The sequence below is a fragment of the Cetorhinus maximus genome, chromosome 21 (assembly GCF_964194155.1).
Source record: "Cetorhinus maximus chromosome 21, sCetMax3.hap1.1, whole genome shotgun sequence".
In the NCBI taxonomy this organism is placed as follows: Eukaryota; Metazoa; Chordata; class Chondrichthyes; order Lamniformes; family Cetorhinidae; genus Cetorhinus; species Cetorhinus maximus.
The window spans coordinates 32574598-32596260 of record NC_135899.1 but is presented as its reverse complement, the minus strand read 5'-3'; the positions used below and the strand labels follow the sequence as shown (position 1 = coordinate 32596260).

The following is a 21663-nucleotide window of genomic DNA, read 5'->3' as shown; positions in this document are numbered from 1 at the left end:
GCCAGCAGCAGTGGGAGCTGCTGAAAAACCTCCAGCCGCTCAGCCCCTTGTGCCGGGCCATACACGTTAATTAACCGGAGTGGAGCGTTCTTGTACATTACGTCTGCTACGAGGAGTCGCCCGCCCACCACCTCCTTGACCTCGGAGACGGTGAAGTTGCCTCCCCGCAGCAGAATACCCAGGCCGGAGGAACGAGAGTCGTTTCCGCCCGACCAGATCGATGGCCCGTGGGACCACCATCGTGACCATTGCCTGTAGGAGCTGAGGTGCGGTATCGCACACTCCTGCAGAAACAACAGGTCAGCTTTGACCTTGGCTAGGTAGTCCAAGGTCGCAACACATCGCGTAGTAGATTTAATGCTACGCACATTTATGGATACAATCTTTAAACCCATTTTAAAGCATTTATTCTCCTACCAAACCCACTGTCTCTGAGAGTCCCAGACCTTTAGTCTGCTCCTTCATACCCGTAGTGAGCTCAAATTCCTTCACTTTGGATGGGCTGAGGTAGATCTCCTTGGCCGTGTTCTGCTCCAGTGGCATCTGGAGGTTCACGTGGAGAGCGGGTTTTGAGATGACCTTTGCTGGAGAAGCTTCTCCAAAACTCACCCCCTCTGGGGTGTTGCTGTTCCCGGCTTCCTGGAGCTGGGGTGCGATGATTGCCTCACTGCTCTTTGGAATTTTTTTTTTTGTAAAAATATACTTTATTCATAAATTATCTTCAATCACATTCAAGACCATTTCAAAAACAACATTACAAGGGTACAATCCAGGTTAAACTTTTACAAAATGTATCACCAGGTGCATCAGTACAAACAATATTACAGTCATTTACAGCCTTTCATTTTGATCTGTACAGCCCGAGGGGCTCTAAACAGTTCCCAGTCTCTCGGTGCGCTGTGGTAGAAAGGTCTTAGACAGCGACCCTTCCCCATTGCGCCTTTGCGGCAGCTGCCCCAAGCTTTAGTGCGTCCCTCAGCACGTAGTCCTGGACTTTGGATTGTGCCAGTCCGCAACAATCGGTCGGGGACAACTCTTTGTGCTGGAAGACCAACAAGTTTCGGGCAGACCAAAGCGCCTCTTTCACCGAGTTGATGATCCTCCAGCTGCAGTTGATGTTTGTCTCGGTGTGTGTCCCTGGGAACAGCCCGTAGAGCACAGAGTCCTGTGTCACAGAACTGCTCGGGATGAACCTCGACAGCAACCACTGCATCTCTCTCCAGACTTTCTTTGCAAAGGCACAATCCACAAGGAGGTGAACAACGGTCTCTTCCCCACCACAGCCACCTCGAGGGCAACGTGCAGAGGGGGTGAGCCTCCTGGCGTGTAGGAAGGATCTGACGGGGAGGGCCTTTCTCACCACCAGCCAAGCTACGTCTTGGTGCTTGTTGGAAAGTTCTGGCGATGAGGCATTCTGCCAAATGACTTTGACAGTCTGCTCGGGGAACCATCCCACAGGGTCCACCCTCTCCTTTTCCCTCAGGGCCTCTAGGACGTTACGTGCTGACCACTGCCTGATGGACTTGTGGTCAAAGGTGTTTTTCTGCATAAATTTTTCCACCAGGGACAGGTGGTACGGCACGGTCCAACTACTTGGAGCGTTCCGCGGCAGCGTGGCCAGACCCATCCTTCGCAACACCGGGGACAGGTAGAACCTCAGCACGTAGTGACACTTGGTGTTTGCGTACTGAGGGTCTACGCACCGCTTGATGCAGCCGCACACAAAGGTGGCCATCAGTATGAGGGCGATGTTGGGCACGTTTTTTCCCCCTTTATCTAGAGGCTTGTACATCGCGTCCCTGCGGACACGATCCATTTTCGACCTCCAGATAAAGCGGAAGATGGCTCGAGTGATCGCCGTCGCGCAGGAGTCTGGAATGGGCCAGACCTGCGCCACGTACAGCAACAGCGAGAGTACCTCACACCTGATGACCAGGTTCTTACCCGCAATGGAGAGGGAGCGTCGCTCCCACATGCCCAGTTTCCTTTTCACCATAGCCACTCGCTCCTTCCAGTTTCTAACGCATGCCCCGGTCCCTCCGAACCATATCCCCAGCACCTTCAGGCCGTCAGCCCTGACAGTGAAGGGGACAAAGGATCGGTCAGCCCAGTTCCCAAAGAACATGGCCTCGCTCTTCCCACGATTTACCTTGGCTCCCGAGGCCAGTTCGAACTGGTCGCAGATGTGCATCAGTCTGCGCACCAACAGCGGATCCGAGCAGAAGACGGCGACGTCGTCCATGTACAGGGAGGCTTTTACCTGAGTGCCTCCACTGCCTGGGATTGTCACTCCTCTTATGCCCGGATCCTTCCTGATGGACTCGGCAAAGGGTTCTATGCAGCACACGAAGAGGACAGGCGAGAGAGGGCAGCCCTGCCTGACTCCAGATTTAATCGGAAAGCTATCTGTTTCCCACCCATTGATTGAGACTGCGCTACTGATGTTAGTGTAGAGCAGTTGGATCCAATTTCGAATTCCCTCCCCAAACCCCATTTTGGAGAGCACATCCCCCATGTAGGTGTGCGATATTCTGTCAAAGGCCTTCTCCTGATCCAAGCTGATGAGGCAGGTATCCACACCCCTGTCCTGTACATAGGCAATCGTATCCCTGAGCAGCGCCAGGCTGTCAGAGATCTTCCTGCCTGGCACAGAGCAGGTCTGGTCAGGGTGAATCACCAATTCCAGAGCGGATTTGACCCGGTTGCCGATGACCTTGGACAGAATCTTATAGTCCACATTCAACAGTGAAATGGGTCGCCAATTTCTAATTTCCTCCCTTTCCCCCTTGTGCTTGTAGATGAGGGTGATGATGCCTTTCCTCATGGATTCTGACATGCTGCCGGCCAGGAGCATACTCTCGTACACTTCTAGCAGGTCTGGGCCGATCAAGTCCCACAGAGCCGAATACAACTCCGCCGGCAGGCCGTCGCTTCCGGGGGTTTTACTCTTCTCGAAGGACTCGAGGGCCTTAGTCAGTTCGTCAGGAGTTAGCGGTTTGTCCAGGCTCTCCCGCGTACTGTGGTCTAAGACCTCCGTGATAGAGGACAGGAAGGACTGGGAGGCCGTGCTGTCCGTGGGCTTCACGTCATACAGTCCGGCATAAAAGGATTTGCTGATCCTCAGAATGTCGGACCGTGATGACTTTACTGAGCCGTCTTCTTCCTTCAGGCTGCTGATCACAGGGCGCTCTCTGTGTACCTTTTGGAAGAAGAAACGTGAGCACGTCTCATCCTGCTCCACGGAGCGGACTCTGGAACGGAAGATGATCTTGGAGGCCTCCGAGGCAAAGTGCGAGGCTTGCTGGCCCTTCACCTCTTGGAGCTCCTCCTTGACATCGACCCCCATCGACTGCAGCCGGAGCAGATTCTGCATCTTTTCCTGGAGTCGGGACATTTCCCTCTGTTCCTTTCTAGCTTTCTGGGTGCCTTTGCGGATGAAAAACCTCTTGATGCTTCCCTTGATCGCTTCCCACCAGTGTGTCAGGGACTCAAAGAGGGGTTTCACGGTTCTCCAACCTTTGTAATCCCTCTTGAGCTCCTCAATGTTCTCTGGGGTCAGCAGTTGCACATTTAGCTTCCATGCCCCCCTGCCCACCCTCAGGTCTTCCTCCAAGTGGCAGTCCGCCAGTAGGAGGCAGTGGTCAGAGAAGAACACCGGCTTGACGTCGGTGGATCTGACTGTGAATGCACGGGACACAAACAGGAAGTCTATCCTGGAACGAATGGACCCGTCTGGCCGCGACCAGGTGTATCTACGCTGCGCTCCGTCTGCAGGGTTGCTGAAGACGTCGTGCAGCTTGGCATCCTTAACTGTTTCCATCAGGGATCTGGACGTAGCGTCCAATCTGCTTCCGGCCCTGCCGGATCGTCCAGCCGCATCGATGATGCAGTTGAAGTCCCCGCCCAGAATGACCGGCTTGGAGGTCGCCAGCAGCAGTGGGAGCTGCTGAAAAACCTCCAGCCGCTCAGCCCCTTGTGCCGGGCCATACACGTTAATTAACCGGAGTGGAGCGTTCTTGTACATTACGTCTGCTACGAGGAGTCGCCCGCCCACCACCTCCTTGACCTCGGAGACGGTGAAGTTGCCTCCCCGCAGCAGAATACCCAGGCCGGAGGAACGAGAGTCGTTTCCGCCCGACCAGATCGATGGCCCGTGGGACCACCATCGTGACCATTGCCTGTAGGAGCTGAGGTGCGGTATCGCACACTCCTGCAGAAACAACAGGTCAGCTTTGACCTTGGCTAGGTAGTCCAAGGTCGCAACACATCGCGTAGTAGATTTAATGCTACGCACATTTATGGATACAATCTTTAAACCCATTTTAAAGCATTTATTCTCCTACCAAACCCACTGTCTCTGAGAGTCCCAGACCTTTAGTCTGCTCCTTCATACCCGTAGTGAGCTCAAATTCCTTCACTTTGGATGGGCTTAGGTAGATCTCCTTGGCCGTGTTCTGCTCCGGTGGCATCTGGAGGTTCACGTAGAGAGCGGGTTTTGAGATGACCTTTGCTGGAGAAGCTTCTCCAAAACTCACCCCCTCTGGGGTGTTGCTGTTCCCGGCTTCCTGGAGCTGGGGTGCGATGATTGCCTCACTGCTCCCAGATTCCAGGGGCTGTGGTGCACTGGCCTCCTCAGGTTGCAGGCAAAGTTGGGGTGCGCTGGTCTCCTTGTTGTCTCCAATTTTCTGGAGCTCGGGTGTCTCGTCCTCCAACGCCCTGGAGCTTTGCCGCCTCTTCTGTCGGTGCCGCTCTGGCACTTCATCATCCGAAGAGCTGCTGCCCTTGTCATCCGTGTCGGATGGGAGACGCCTCTTGCCGCTTCTCTGGGAAACGCCTTTGCTTCTTCTTCGCTCCCTCTTACTTTTCTTGTTCTTCACCGTCCGCCACTCCCCCTGCTGCTTTTCCACTGCTGCCTCCTCCTCCATTGATTCCTGAGGACTGGGAGGTTCAGGGGGTAGTGCTGTTGATTGGCTCTCTGTTGCCTCAATCTCTTTCTCCACCTTGTCTCTCTCTGTGTCCTCCTTTGTCCCGTTGAGCTCCCTGGGGGCCTTGGTGGTTGGAGTGACACGGAACCTTTCTTCTGCTTCCCCCTGGTCGGCTTTGGCTGCCTGTGCGTAAGTACGGCAGCGTTTGGGGCAGGTCCTGTAGAGGTGACTTGCCTCGCCACACAGGTTGCAGCACTTGGCCTGTTTGCAGTCTTTTGTCTGGTGCCCTTCCTGTTTGCAGATCTTGCAGAGGGAGGCGCTGCAGTTGGCCGCCACATGGCCAGCCTTGCCGCATGAGCGACAATGCTTGGGTTGCCCAGCGTAGACCAGGTAGCCCCGGTTTCCCCCGATTGCGAAACTGGAAGGAGGGTGGAAAATGGCTCCCTTACCATCGGTCTTTAGCGTGACCTTAAACAGGCGTTTGCCTGTCCAGATCCCCAAGTCGTCTCGAATCTCGGTGCCGCTCCCCACCTTATCGAAGTACCTGGTGAGGAAGGTGACCACGTCGGCGACAGGGACGAAGGGGTTGTACACATGCACCATCACCTCACGTTCCCGTTGCAACGGCAGAGAAAAGTGCGGCTCCGCCGTCAGGATCTTCATCTCCGGCAGGTCTCTCTTCTCCTCGAACACCCTCAGGAGCCGGACGCAGTCTGCCACCCGCTTGAACGTCACGTCAAAATAACCCCCTTTGCGGGAGTCGTGCAGGGTGAAGATCTCCGTAGCTTGGAAGCCGCACGCCTTCAACAGGATCCTCCTGGTGAAGAAGCCCCGATCCATAGGTGATCCTCCTTCGCTGTGGTTCACCGTGACTCGGACGGTGATAGGTAATCCACGGTATGGATTTGGATTGCGATTGGTTATCGCCCTTCCATCCCGACCTTGCCTTGGCAGGACCATGGTGTCGCCCCTGCAACACTACACTTGATCTTAGCCAAAAGGCATCATCACCCTCATCTACAAGCACAAGGGGGAAAGGGAGGAAATTAGAAATTGGCGACCCATTTCACTGTTGAATGTGGACTATAAGATTCTGTCCAAGGTCATCGCCAACCGGGTCAAATCCGCTCTGGAATTGGTGATTCACCCTGACCAGACCTGGCTAGGAGCTATTCAGCTGCACTGCTTCTCACATAAACCGTGGTCACCTGGTCAGGAGCCAATTAAAATGTTGTTGCCAGGCAGCTGTCTTGGTCCAGGACTCCTCTTCAGCACCATCCTGTCTTTCATGTCACGCTTTATTCCAGGACTGCAACATTGTACACATCCCTCATCATGTTCCAGTGGACATGTCTTTCAAACTTCAGTCATTGTAATCTTAATCCACAGTCCAACAGAAAGTAAAAAGATAGAACGAAGTAGAAATATATGTTCCTTACAACTAGAATCTGTCATTAGGGACAGAGTGACTGAGTATTTTGATAAATATGAGCTGATCAGAGAGAGCCAGCATGGCTTTGTAAAGTGTAAGTCATCCCTAAGTAACCTAGTGAAATTTTTGGAAATGTAGGTAACATTGAGACAAGGAACTGTCAATGGACATTATTTAGATCAGCTTCCAGAAGATATTCAATAACAGCAAAGTTTGCTGACTGAACTTAGATAGCACAGAATTGTAAGCAGCCTGTTGGTTTGGATAGGGAATTGGTTAGGAGGCAAAAGACAGAAGGTTCTGAAGAAGGGTCATACAGATTCGAAATGTTAACTCTGTTTTTCTCTCTCCACAGATGCTGCCAGACCTGTTGAGTTCTTCCCGCATTTTGTTTTTATTTCAAATTTCCAGCATCTGCAATATTTTGCTTTTGTGATCTAACTGAATGTGATCCAACAGAATTGGATAGCTGAATGGTTTATTCCTGTTCCTGTGTGGTATACTGGAGCTCCTCCATTAATCCTCATCAAGAACATTGGCTCCTTTGCCAAGACATCCACAATCAGATGATTAGCCAACAGAGACAATGATATGATTAAACTGGATGCTATAAGGATCAGTTTCAATTCAAAGGTCAGTGGTTTCCATCGTGGACAGCAGAAGGTCTATGTACAGAGCAACAGTGCACTTATCCAATTGGAGAAATTTAAATATGGCCAACAATTTTAGGTGTAGACAGTTTGTCTGTGTCCCAGTCATTCAAGGAAGTTCATGGAGGAGAGACCCAGAGACTCCAGGATTTGACTCAATTCGCCACATATGTACATATGCTAGGGCTGCTTTACGCATTAAATTGGATCCATTCAGTTACTAAGTCAATGGGCGGAATCGTCCCAGATTTGCACTAAGTGCGGTAGCGGGCGGGTGAAACATTGTTTTACCCACCGGCCGCGATGGCGAGGTTTCACGCACAGAAAATCCCGTCCAATGGCTCTGATATCATCAAACAAATGGTTCACCATGAACAATGTTCTAGTAGTTTGGATAGTGAACATCTGCTCCCTTATGGGAAATAGCTAGATGGAGTTATTTAAACCAGTGAAGTAGAATTAGGGATTAGAATATCAACTGAAGTAAACATCTACTTGTCATTTTGAAAACTGTTGGATGGAGATAGTTAAATCAGCATAGTAGCTTTAAGGATTAATATAACAACTGAAATAAAATCTGTTCTCTATATTGGGTCTTTATGAATTATTTTTATTTTCCCCTATATTTCAGTAAATTATCTCATTACTGTGTCTAGCCTTGAGTGGAACCAACCACAGAGACTGAAACTAAGATTATGAAGCACTTTATTCAATTATCAAACAGAAATGAGCAGCAGTTCTAAAAAAATGTTATAACAGTGGAATACAGTTCAGAACACAATTGACCAAATCATCTTGTTCTAAAGGAGAGAAAGCCTTAGATCATTTGCCCAAGTGTCCACCTTGACTTCATCTCCTGCTTCTCTTCATTGCCGCTCCTCATTGCCTTGCGTTCTCCTGTGGTTACCTCTCCTGAGAATTATCAGTTCATTCTCCTTTGTAAACAGTTTTGAGATAAACTTCTTAAAGGATAGTGATAAGGCTTTTTTTATAGCCTTGTAACTGCCGACTACCATAAAAATGGAGCTGACTTCTTCTTCTGTCACCTTACTCAGGCCATGTTCACAGTTGTATTATTTCTATTTGCTGGGTTTTTTATTCACAGACAGAAGTCTGTGGTATGCATACAACTGAAGAGCTGCGTGCTGAACAATTTTCAGGCTGTTTTTTCTTCCATTAACAAAATCTCAAAATTTCGAAGTGACCAATTTAACAATTTCCAGATATCCTTAACCCAACAGTCCCTCCTCTTGTTGAGTAAGAATCTCAAAGATGGTCTCCGCTGATGATGTTTTCTTCCTAGTAGACACTTATTGGTTCTCCCAGAACAAGATTCCCAATCTTGGAAAAATAGTGTGTGAACCTGCTCTCCTATTTTTTTAAACAATTATCATACATATTTAAGTATTTGATTAGCAGATGATCTTCTAATATTAAAGTAAGACTGATATGCATAACAATACTCCATTGTATATTGAACCTATCAAATCCCTGATTTATAGATTTTAACACATAACAACAGATAACACAATATAATCAAACAATAATGACAATGATCCCTAGAATTATCATAAAATACTGAAGAAATTGTTAATTATTGGTTTGTTTTTCATTGTCTCTATATTATTGGAAATAACAATGAGATGTTTATCCCTTCTGTCCCATTAGACTGAGCAAATGTAGGGTCAAGTTACCAATTGGTTTGGGATACAATTGAAAACTAACCTGTTCATCAGGAAAATGACTAGATTGGATACAAAGCTGGTTATATAACACACCTCCCCCACCCCAATTTCACTTTGCATTAAGGTTAACATAGAGTAATGGTGGTCACTGCATTCCACCTGATCCTGTGTCTTTCCCAACCAATGAATTAGTTTAAAATTACCCTGCAGAAAGTCTGGAATACCCAATGTAGGATTATCTCATTTCAAATCAGTATCATATACAGGAACAGGGCTAATGATATAAGACTCAACAACAGGGTAGTTAGTGAGGGATCAAACAAGCATTCATCACAGACATGTTAAATTCTGATATTAAGAATATGTTGATTGTTCATCACTCAATATTGACCATCAAGATTATAAATAACCTTAGTCCTACTTCTCTTCCAGCCTGTTAACTTTATTGGACAATTAGTTCACAATGACTTGCATGTTCATAGTGAATTGGAAATTCACAATGTTCACAGTGACAGACATGTTTTATATAATTCCAAATTGACATTTCTCTCTATGACTGGGACTACAAATAGTTAATACTACTTCTCAGTTCTACTACTATTCAGTTTGATGGAAAGTTAAGGAAATTTGTGCAGCTGCAGCCCAAGACTGCAAACTCAATTAAAGAGACAGCACTAAAGACTAAAGAAATTCAGTCTCAAAAAGAAGATAGACACAATATTCCCTCTCCATCTTTTTTTCCTATTTTAAATCATGATCTCTGAATTCAGTTTTCAATATTTGATGTTTCTGACTTAACTCCGTTTTTTTACCAATTTAAGATCTTATGTGGGAAACAACTTTAGTCAGGTTTATATTAGTTCTCCTGTTTAAAGGTTTTCACTTTCATTTCCATTGGTGTAAGGCAGGGATATACTGACAAGACATACAGGTGAAAAGGAACATTGTGGAACCAGTAAGAGAGTTCTAGCTTGGTTCATTTTCTAGAACCTCTATCGCTGCCCCTTTCCCTTCTGGTCTCATATCTGGTAACATATTTTGCATTTGCTTAAATGTGCCTTTGATTTCTGAGGCTTCCATTTTGCATTCCTCACTGTAGCTTTAGCAAACTACTTTATCCTCATCATCTTCATCATTGTATTATCTCAGGAAGGATAGTTCTCAGCTTTCTCTGCCAACCTTTCCCCACTTACCTCGACTTGATCGCCACCTGATTTGGATTCTTGTACATATTAACTGGGGGCAGGATTTTATTTGTGGTGTGCCATTCCCGTCAGCATAACTGGCACTGTGTGCTGCTTCCACTCTCTTGCTCTTTCCCATTTCCCCCGCAAGTCTAAATAAAAATCTAAGTACAGCTGGCATGCACAGAAAGCAAGTGATTCCGGAGCAGGGAGAAGCTTTTCATGGGTGAAACTCACCATCAGCTGACAATGCTGCAGCCACTGGCAGGCTATGAAAGGATATCCTGGAGGCTCTGCATCATGGCCACACCTTTGCTACCAAATACTAATGCCCATCTTCTACGCTGCCTTCCCTGGATGGCTGCAACTGACCAACCTTCCCCTCTTCCCCCTCTGCCTGATGCTGATGTTTCAGCCTCTCTAGTTAACCAGCAAGAGCCCCCCTTTGTTGCATCCTTCTGCTCCCATGCTTGAAGGAATATTGGGTGTCTGAGACCCATAGGTATACAAACAATTGAAGAAGGCAGTCTTTTGAGAACTTGTGTGTCCAAGGATTTCACCCATAGAACTAATGAGCAGAGAGATTTTCAACTCCTTTCATTATCCACACCCAAAACTCCACCCGCCACAGACTGGGCCCCCCCCACTTCAATCTCCAATCCTGGCACCACATATGCATCTGGAGGCATTGCAGAAATGGTCAATGTAAGGCTCACGATAGAACTGTTACCATCCACTCTCCTCCTGTCATCTTCATGCTCATCACCACCACCCAACCCTCCACACCCAGGATACTATTCCCTGCCCTCTTCCACTTCTCGATGCCTCTTCCCCCACCCCCTCAGCCTTGCTGGTCTCAACCACAAGATGCCATTCTCCTGCTCTCTTCCCTTCTACTGCAGAGTACAGCAGAGAAAACCGCTTCCCCTAGACACAATTACACAAAGCTGACTGGTGCACGCCACCTTTAAACAAATGTGACCCGGGTACCAAGAGATTCCGCTGAGCCACTAACTTAATCTTGAAGGTTGAATGTTATTGTAAAATGTCTGATGCTAATGAGTATTCATAGCACATGCAAATGTATTACAAATAGGAACCAGTCACAGACCAGTGTGAGGCTCAACACGCCACAAACACGCTGCTGACTTCGTCATCTCAACCTGCTGTTGGGAAAAATCAAAATTTCAGCTCCCAATTAATCGACAAGTTTTCCCCTTTTGCAGGCTCCACCTTGAGCTTTTCTTTTCATCCTCATGGATCCTCACTGCCATTAGCCTTACAATGACCTCCAAATTGCAATGCTGTTGCTTTAATCAAGAACACCTGATTAGGATTTCCAGATTTATATCCTCAATGTCTCTTATATATTTCCTTTCTACACTACTTCCGACTGGTAATATTTCCATTTTCCAGACTGTGGATTTTCCTGCCACATAAGGATGTTTCCTCTTGTCCTCTCTCCCAATAATCTCCAACCACTTTCAGTCAATTTCAAAAACAGCAGTCTTCATCTGTGCTTCTGAATTCTGTTTTTAGTTTTTTATTACTCTCCCTGATCCAAATATAAATCATTGTAGTGATCAGTAGCCAGACCATTTTCCACTGCTTTATTTTTGTAACCTTTTTCTTTACACTCCAAATTTACCATATTACATTTGAGAACTGGAACAACACTCATTAGCACTGCAGAGGTTCAAGAAGGCGGCTCATCACCACCTTCAAGGGCAATTAGAGATGGGCTAACCAGTGACGCCCACATCCTGTGAAAGAATGAAAAAAGAGCCTACTTCTGCATATTTCTCCTGGTGCCTTCTCTCTATATATTTCTTGATTTCCTCTTCCTTCTTACTCCAACCTACTGCAATATTTTAACCACTACAAGCCATCTTCCTCAGGATTGTTCCTCAACTTCACTTTCTGCCACCTCTTCATGTTGCCTTGCCCAGATAATTGCTTCTCCTATCCTGAAAATAGATCCATTTATTTTCCTTTTTATACAGCTTTGAGGTAATTTAATTGATTCTGAAAAAGAAGATTTTCTATGTCTCAGCCTTGTGACTTCAAACAACCATAAAAAAGGTTTTCTTCTCCTCTGCTTCTGATGACAGTTTATTGTAGTTTCCTGGGCTTCTCATCAGCATTTAAAGGTCTCTGGTAGGTGGTCATCTGAACACAAATGTTTATTTGACAATTTACAGGGCTGTTTTAAAAAAAAATTTAGCCAACAAGTCCAAAGAGTCATTATTCCTACAAGTTAGTCATGCTAAAGTTTACCCAAAAAATCCTATACCCTACAGAGTTATTTAGATTAGTGAAATAGAATTAATTTATCAACTGAGAAATCTGAGCTCTCCAACTTAGAAATCTCTGGATATAGTTAGTTCAATCAGTGAAACAGGATGAGGCATTAGTTTATCAACTGAGTGAAACAGCTGTTCTCTAGATAAGAAACAGCTGGATAAACCTACTCAAATCAGTAAAGGCTTAAATGATCAACTGGGTGAAACATCTGCTTCTCATACTTGAAACAGGTGGGCAATATTAATTGTCAATTAAAATTTCAAGCTAATTGGTTTTATGACTGATCCAATGGTACATATTAGATATGAACCCTAGAACTCCGTGTTTGGCCTTTTTCCTTTCCTTTCCAGCTTGATATTGTTTCCATTCCTCTGGTAACAGCTCTTCTTTCCCAGAAACTTTTTATATTATTTCAGCCTGTTGCTTGACTTTATTTAGTGACTGGATTCTATCCAGGTACCCAGGCTTAGCCTCCTCTTTCTCAGTTTGAATCAACAGGTCAATGTAAGCTGGAGTCGATAATGGGTTTGGTCTGAGAGCTATTTCTTCCAGTCTTAAAATGCTCTGGGATGATTGTTCAATCAGCTCCAACACGACATCCTGAACATCAGCGAATTCCTGCTTAAGATTCTCCATGATTTTCTGCTGTGTCATCTTTTCACCAGATGCCTTTTCATACTTCTCCTTCAGCTCATTGTATGTCCTCTTCTCCTTTCTATTTTCATAATCAAATTTGTACTTTTGGTTGAAATGAACATTCCAGATACATCTATGAGGACAGACTGTGCAGTGTCCATTCCGGTCCATTGCTGCACATCCCCTTTTACCATCATCATTAGAAATTCCACAGGGATAGTGACAGGTGAAGTGACATTTCTGACAGTTGGTTATATAATTACCAGTCCCACTGATATCTATCTTTACAGGAACTGTGATTTCAATTTCATACTCAAAATCTTTATTTGCATCCAGATCGACCTGGTGTTGGTTCAAAGCCTGTTGTGTCCTCCTGATCTCCTCCAGTTTCGTCAGACCTGCTTTGATCTGAGGCTGCAATCCCTCTATTGCAGTTTCCAGCTGCTGACGTTCCCTGAGGACTTCCTTTGTCAAGTGTAAACTCTTTGTTTCCATTTTGCTCAGAGCTCTAAAGAACTTCTTCATGCTGTTTGATCCCATCTTCCAGAACATTGCATCAAAGTTATCACCATCCTCCTCCTCTTCCTCCTCATTGCTATCCTCAGGGCTCCTCTTGGTTCCAGAAGAGTTTCCAGGAGCTGGACTTTGAGCAAATATGGCTGAATTGTTGAACTTGAAGTGAACTGGAAAACCTTTTTTATCTTTGGGACACGGTACCTCAGCAACATTGATGGCCTCCAGAATGGGGGAACTTGCCCATCTGCAAATGTCACCAGGATTTGGATATTCTCTGCAATGTCTTTGCCAAAAATGGAAAGAATTGAATCAAAGACGTATTTCTGTGCATGAGTCAAGCGAGCCAAAGAGGCTTGAGCAACAAAACACACGGCGTCGATCTGATCAACACCAGCTGGGGAAGTAAAGAACTCTCGGATCTGATCAGTGATCAATTTATCTCGGGTTATCCCCCTGGTATCTCCAAATCCTGGAGTGTCAATGATAGTGAGAGAGTAATCAATCTGGAATCCTTCTCGATGGTGAAGTTCATAGGCAGTGATTGAGGATGTCTGACTTTCAGCCTGGGATCTTCCTGTCCCTTCATCTATTAATTTATATCTGAAGTTGTCCTCCCATTCCACACCCAGGATGTAGTTGATCATTCCATTGATGAGGGTTGTTTTTCCTGCTCCTGTTGCTCCAAGAACCATAATTGTCCTCACACTATGTTTTTTGGTAGGTTTTCCAAAGGAGCATTTTACATGGTGTCCATCCTTGTCAATTGTCTTCTTCTCTAAGGGGATTGTGTAAATGGAAGGGTTCCCTTTGGATGTTAATGTACTTTCTCTCGAAGTTTCTCAGCCAGTCTCTTTGGTTCATTTTCTATTTTTATTAAAACCTCATCACTTGGTGCACTAGAGCCTTCTTCTCCACAGTCAGCAGACACTCGCACTCTGTAGTTTGTCTTGGGTTTCAATCCCTCTAAAGTGTAACGACATTCACTGTCTGTTGTCTTTATTTCCTCCCATAATCCATTCTCTGTGCTGGAGGTAATTGCCTTTCCCTCTCTATATTCTATCCTGTACTGAGCTATATCAACACCAGCTCCAATCTTAGTCGGCCTGTCCCAGGTGAGTATTGCAGCATACCAGTAAACCTGGAGTGGCAAAGGTTTACCAGGTGGACTTGTAGGAAATGTGGTAACACAGGAACTCTCACTGACCATGCTGACCCCTGCCTTGGTCACTGCTCTGTATTGGAATTGATACTCCTGGTGTGGCTGTAACCCAGATATTGTGTAGGAATCGGATTTATCTGATGTATCCACAGTTGTCCATTCCTCCTGTTGAGTAGCTCGGTACTCCACCTCGTACCCAACAATCTCACCAGCATCGTATCTTGGTGGCTGTAATTGGAGTGTCACACTGTCATGTGTTGTTCCACTAACCACAGGTCTCTCTGGCTGTGACGGGAGTTCGAAGCAGTGACTCACCACAAACCCTCTCTCATACAGGTAAATCGATGCTCCTACATTACTGTCATCCTGCACAGAAGCAACAATGAACTTTGTTTTTCCTCGTGCTCTGTTGGCTGTGAAAAAATCCAGGAATAAGCGAGAGCATTCCCTCATCTTCTGGGATACAGACACCGAGTTAAACCACTGCTGGTTATGATGTTCTGCACTAACCCGGTTAGCAGGATTTGGTATCTGCATTTCCTCAGCTGTGTGAGATTGTAGGTAGCTGTCTGCTCCTGACAAATAGAAATCCTCTTGATGCAGTGATGTGAATGTGAAGCAGACCACATACTCTGCCTCTGGATTCAACACTTCTCTATCCAACTCACTCCTTGATTTCACAACTTGTATATCTTTCAATATCATGAGATAATATCTCACCACATTCATTTCCCGCTCCTTGTCATCCAGCCATTTGATCAGTGACTGGTGTTTGAATGGTGACTGCTCCTTGTTCTTCAGAATGTCCACCAATAATCCTTCCTCCACCCCACCTCCTCGGATAGATGGTAACACTCTGGCTAAAGTCTTCTGGAAAACCAGTTTGTGTTCCAGACACATCTCTCGGAATTTCATTATCCTATTCCCAATCTCTGGAAATTGAATAGTGACACTGTCTCTCATCATATCATTGCATCTCATCACTGCCTCATTGAGCTGCTCCAGCACAGACTGGGAGCGATTGACCAGTCCGATACTTATGTCTCGTACCAGCTGAGCAGCTTTGGAGTCCAGTTTGTTGAGTGGGTAGAGCCAGACACTCATGGGCACTGCGTGATCTCCATCTGGTCCCAGTAACTTTGGCAGGGTTCTGAATATTTTGATGGCATCTTGGAATGTGGTGGGATTGTTTTCCAGGGAGAAATCCCCATAAAAGGTGCAGCTGAATTTGTGGGAATCGGATTTTTGTTCATTTGTCATTTCTAGGGAGGCCTGACCCTCAACTGCAATCCCAGGAATAATTTTAATCATCACTTCCAGGTTACCCTGAATATCCTGTAGGGTCTCTGTTGAAGAGACCTCTTGATCAAACACAAAGAAAGCCTGAGCCCCATATAGCACTGCTGTAACCACATGAGTAGCTGTCCCCTGATCAAACACGTATGGGTAGGTTACGTTTTGCCGTCCTAAGTGGCTCATTGACAGCTGCTCAAACCTGGTTGTTGTTCGGTACTGAAGGGTCACGTGTGCCTGATGTTTCGAACTCTTCATGTCATTGAGATACTTTGCAGACCCTTTCACCTCTATCAATCCACCCAAGAAACTTGCTTTCAATGATCCGTTAACATTGAGTGCAGAGGCTTTCTTCTCAATGGAGTCAGATGCAATGATGTGAAATTCAGTATTAGGCTGAGACTGAACATTCAGGTCAGTTTGTAATGCTTTCAAATCCCATAGTGTGACACCTACAAAATAAAAATTAATTTCAAAATTAACGTTTCTATTACTGTTCATGACAGGCACAAGGTGACATAAAAGGACCACTGAATCAAGGCTTGACAGCGGGGATGAGAGGTAAACCACAGATTGCAAAAAGGAGCAGTGAGGAGGGTGGGACCAGACAGTGTGATAAAATAAGCAATGAGGAGAATAGGAAAAGAGACTGTGATAAAAGTTGGGGGGCAAGAAGAGTGAGTCCAGAGACTGGGGTAAAAGGAGCAGTGAGGAGAGTGGGACCACAGACTGTGAAAAAAGAAGCAGTGAGGAGAGTGGGACCAGAGGCTGTGAATAAATGGAGCGGTGAGGAGAGTGGGACAAGAGCCAGTGAGAAAAGGAGCAGTGAGGAGAGTGACCGGAGACAGTGATAAAAGGAGCAGTGAGGAGAGTGGGACCAGAGACAGTGATAAAAGGAGCAGTGAAGAGAGTGGGACCGGAGACAGTGATAAAAGGAGCGGTGAGGAGAGTGGGACCGGAGGCAGTGATAAAAGGAGCAGTGAGGAGAGTGGGACCGGAGACAGTGATAAAAGGAGCGGTGAGGAGAGTGACCGGAGACAGTGATAAAAGGAGCAGTGAAGAGAGTGGGACCGGAGACAGTGATAAAAGGAGCAGTGAGGAGAGCGGGACCAGAGACAGTGATAAAAGGAGCGGTGAGGAGAATAGGAAAAGAGACTGTGATAAAAGGAGCGGTGAGGAGAGTGGGACCGGAGACAGTGATGAAAGGAGCAGTGAGGAGAGTGGGACCAGAGACTGTGATAAAAGGAGCAGTGAGGAGAGTGGGACCAGAGACAGTGATGAAAGGAGCAGTGAGGAGAGTGGGACCAGAGACAGTGATGAAAGGAGCAGTGAGCAGAGTGGGACCGGAGACGGTAATAAGTAGAGCGGCAGTGGGAAGGGGACTAGAGACTGTGATAAAAGGAGTGGTGAGGAGAGTGGGACCAGAGACAGTGATAAAAGGAGCGGTGAGGAGAGTGGGACCAGAGACTGTGATAAAAGGAGCGGCAGTGGTATTAGGACCAGAGACTGTGATAAAAGGAGCAGTGACGAGAGTGGGACCAGAGACTGTGATAAAAGGAGCAGTGAGGAGAGTAGGGCCAGAGACTGTGATAAAAGGAGCGGCAGTAGTATTAGGACCAGAGACAGTGATAAAAGGAGCAGTGAGGAGAGTGGGACCAGAGACAGTGATGAAAGGAGCAGTGAGGAGAGTGGGACCAGAGACAGTGATGAAAGGAGCAGTGAGCAGAGTGGGACCGGAGACGGTAATAAATAGAGCGGCAGTGGGAAGGGGACCAGAGACTGTGATAAAAGGAGCGGTGAGGAGAGTGGGACTAGAGACAGTGATAAAATGAGCAGTGAGGGGAGTGGGACCAGAGGCTGTGAATAAATGGAGCAGTGAGGAGAGTGGGACCGGAGGCTGTGAATAAATGGAGCAGTGACGAGAGTGGGACCAGAGACTGTGATAAAAGGAGCAATGAGGAGAGTGGGACCAGAGACTGTGATAAAAGGAGCGGTGAGGAGAGTGGGACCAGAGACTGTGATAAAAGGAGCGGTGAGGAGAATGGGACCAGAGACAGTGATGAAAGGAGCAGTGAGGAGAGTGGGACCGGAGACGGTAATAAATAGAGCGGCAGTGGGAAGGGGACTAGAGACTGTGATAAAAGGAGTGGTGAAGAGAGTGGGACCAGAGACAGTGATAAAAGGAGCAGTGAGGAGAGTGGGACCAGAGACTGTGATAAAAGGAGCGGCAGTGGTATTAGGACCAGAAACTGTGATAAAAGGAGCAGTGAGGAGAGTGGGACCAGAGACTGTGATAAAAGGAGCAATGAGGAGAGTGGGACCAGAGACTGTGATAAAAGGAGCGGTGAGGAGAGTGGGACCAGAGACTGTGATAAAAGGAGCGGCAGTGGTATTAGGACCAGAGACTGTGATAAAAGGAGCAGTGACGAGAGTGGGACCAGAGACTGTGATAAAAGGAGCGGCAGTGGTATTAGGACCAGAGACTGTGATAAAAGGAGCAGTGACGAGAGTGGGACCAGAGACTGTGATAAAAGGAGCCGTGAGGAGAGTGGGACCAGAGACTGTGACAAAAGGAGCAGTGAGGAGAGTGGGACCAAAGACTGTGATAAAAGGAGCGATGAGGAGAGTGGGACCAGAGACTGTGATAAAAGGAGCGGCAGTAGTATTAGGACCAGAGACATTGATAAAAGGAGCAGTGACGAGAGTGGGACCAGAGACTGTGATAAAAGGAGCGGTGAGGAGAGTGGGACCAGAGACTGTGATAAAAGGAGCAGCAGTGGTATTAGGACCAGAGACTGTGATGAAAGGAGCAGTGACGAGAGTGGGACCAGAGACTGTGATAAAAGGAGCGGTGAGGAGAGTGGGACCAGAGACTGTGATAAAAGGAGCGGCAGTGGTATTAGGACCAGAGACAGTGATAAAAGGAGCAGTGAGGAGAGTGGGACCAGAGACTGTGATAAAAGGAGCAGTTAGGAGAGTGGGACTAGAGACTGTGATAAAAGGAGCAGTGAGGAGAGTGGGACCAGAGACAATGATAAAAGGAGCGGCAGTGGTATTAGGACCAGAAACTGTGATAAAAGGAGCGGTGAGGAGAGTGGGACCAGAGACAGTGATAAAAGGAGCAGTGAGGAGAGTGGGACCAGAGACTGTGATAAAACTTGCAGTGAGGAGAGTGGGACCAGAGACTGTGATAAAAGGAGCAGTGAGGAGAGTGGGACCAGGGACAGTGATAAAAGGAGTGGCAGTGGTATTAGGACCAGAAACTGTGATAAAAGGAGCGGTGAGGAGAGTGGGACCAGAGACTGTGATAAAAGGAGCAGTGAGGAGAGTGGGACCAGAGACAGTGATAAAAGGAGCAGTGAGGAGAGTGGGACCAGAGACTGTGATAAAAGGAGCAGTGAGGAGAGTGGGACCAGAGACAATGATAAAAGGAGTGGCAGTGGTATTAGGACCAGAAACTGTGATAAAAGGAGCAGTGAGGAGAGTGGGACTGGAGACAGTGATAAAAGGAGCAGTGAGGAGAGTGGGACCAGAGACGATGATAAAAGGAGCGGTGAGGAGACTGGGACCAGAGACTGTGAATAAATGGAGGATGAGGAGAGTGGGACCAGAGACTGAGATAAAAGGAACAACGAGGAGAATGGGACCAGAGACTGAGATAAAAGGAGTGGTGAGGAGAATATGACCTGAGACTGCGAAAAAGGAGGGTTATAAGATTAAATGCAGAGACTTCAAAAGAGCCACCCTCTGAGAGAAGAAATTCCTCCTCATCTCTGTTTTAAATGGGCACCCTCTTACTCTGAGATTATGCCCTCTGGTCCTAAACTCACCCACAAGGGGAAACAACCTCTCAGCATCTACCCTGTCAAGCCCCCTAAGAATCTTATCTGTTTCAATAAAATCGCCTGTCATTCTTCGAAACTCCAATGATTACAGGCTCAACCTACTCAATCTCTCCTCATAAGAAAATCTCTCCGTACCCAGGATCAGCCTAGTGAACCTTCTCTGGTCTGCCTCCAATGCCAGTACATCTTCCCTTAGATCAGGGGACCAAAACTGTTCACAGTATTCTAGGTAGAGAGGATCACATGGCTCTTAGACAAGTTAGTGTTACTGTATTACCTGGGATAAGAGAGTCGGATCGGCAGTCGTACAACATCCCAGAGCTGCCAGTTCTATTGTCACTTTCTGCCTCTGAGTCATTGCTCCAAACTTTTCAAATTCAGAGAGAGTTACCTGTAATCAAAAGTTAATGTTTAATGTCTGTTACACAGCACCAAAGAAACCATCAACATTAGAGCTAGAAATTAACATTCAAACATAGGATGTGTTAATGCCTTACCTGCTTAGGGTGCTTGTGACATTCTAGTCGGATTATCTATTAGTTTGTAGGACACATAACTAACAATTACTGTCCAAGTATGGATTGCTTAATAATCTGAATTTAAGTTAGGCAGCTTTTAATGATGTATGTTTAAACTAGCATGTCAAGAATACAGGACACATGTCATGAAGTCATCTACAATCAAAACTGAGCTGCCCCGAATGCTCATGTGGTGCATTGTGCTGAATTTGGGCCAATATGAAATAAGTTGTGTCCAATAATGTTTTGAGTTGTACCCATGAATGATCTGGATTTTGCTCTTTAATGAGTGTTACGCAATGATTCTCTGAGCCAAACAAGGGACCAGAGCCTGGGACAGAAACACGACAATCTAACAAAGCTCAATCATGTAACGGAAATCTGGATATGCAGATCTGGAACAGGAAACTTCTCTAAGATGTCACTCATGCCACATGGAGGGAGAGGATTCTGACGATGAGGAGGAACCTTCTCACCCCAGGATTGCAGAATAGTGCCCACAATAATTCAATGACCTGACCACTGGCGTTTCTGCCTTTTTTTCTTTTTGCACAAGCAGCCTCTTCACCCTCACTGTATAACAAGCCCTTACGGTACTCTCTGGTTAAGGGGACACTGGGCAGAATTATCCGTGCCCCCTGGCGTCGGGTGTGTTCAGCAGCATGAGCAAGATCAGTTTCACAGTGTCATGAAACCAGTTTGCGATCATCTGCTCAGCCCGTCAATGGCAGGCTGCGTTTCCTGTCATCAGACATCGGGAACCTCATTGTAATACATACGCCCAGCCCACCAGAATCATCCCCCCACACTGGATCATCCGAGCACATCGGCAGGAAAGCATGCTGATGTGTTTCACAACAGCATATATAAGGTATGCACTTGGTTGGCTGCACTTCACTTGGGGCTTCAAGGTTTGTTTGCCTACCTTACATTGGGCAGCACTTGCAGTCATCAGCACCAGGTTTCGCAGACAGCACCACATCACTTTTAACAGGGCCTCAGGGGCTATCCTCTACTTACCAGACCATCTGAAAGGTGTAGATCGCTTTTCAATGGCTGCAGGGCAAGGTCTAGCTTGGGGAAGAGGGCAAAGTGGCCTCAGGCAAGGGAAGAGGCTGCAGAGCGGAGGCTATACTGGGGAAGAGGGGTATCCCAGGGTGTGTGGGGGGGCACAAGCTGATCTGTGCAAGTGGCCTCAAGATGGTGAGGGCTCAGGAGCCAGTCTTCAAAGGAGATGAGGCCAGATGGACATGTGAGGGTGTGTGTGTGAGAATGGGTGGTGGTGTCCTTTGAGCTGGCAGTGAGTGAAATGCCAATGAATGTGTGATGGGCTTGAGTGTGTGAGTTTAGAGTGATAAGATGGTTGCCTTACCCTGACAGCACAGATGAGACCATTCATCCTCTATCTGCATTGGGTGGCCAACCTCTTCTGTGCAGCATTGGCAATAATCACCACTACCATCTCCCACCAAGCCAGGATGGTAATGTTGCTGCCCCTCCTGCAGTCAGAGAGAGG

General features: G+C 46.8%; 1 protein-coding gene across 1 annotated transcript in view; it reads right to left on the bottom strand.

Annotated features, from left to right (window-relative positions):
• Positions 1-14053: 14053 nt before the first annotated feature.
• The window catches only part of LOC144695158 (verrucotoxin subunit beta-like), a 42140-nt gene continuing 34530 nt past the window's right edge, over positions 14054-21663 (bottom strand). The window contains exons 2-3 of the mRNA XM_078566052.1: positions 19907-19996; positions 14054-16236 (exon numbers count right to left, since the gene is read on the bottom strand). Of these exons, the coding sequence (XP_078422178.1) occupies positions 14147-16236; positions 19907-19996 (2180 nt within the window). The 3' untranslated portion in view covers positions 14054-14146. The remainder of the gene's footprint in view (positions 16237-19906; positions 19997-21663) is intronic.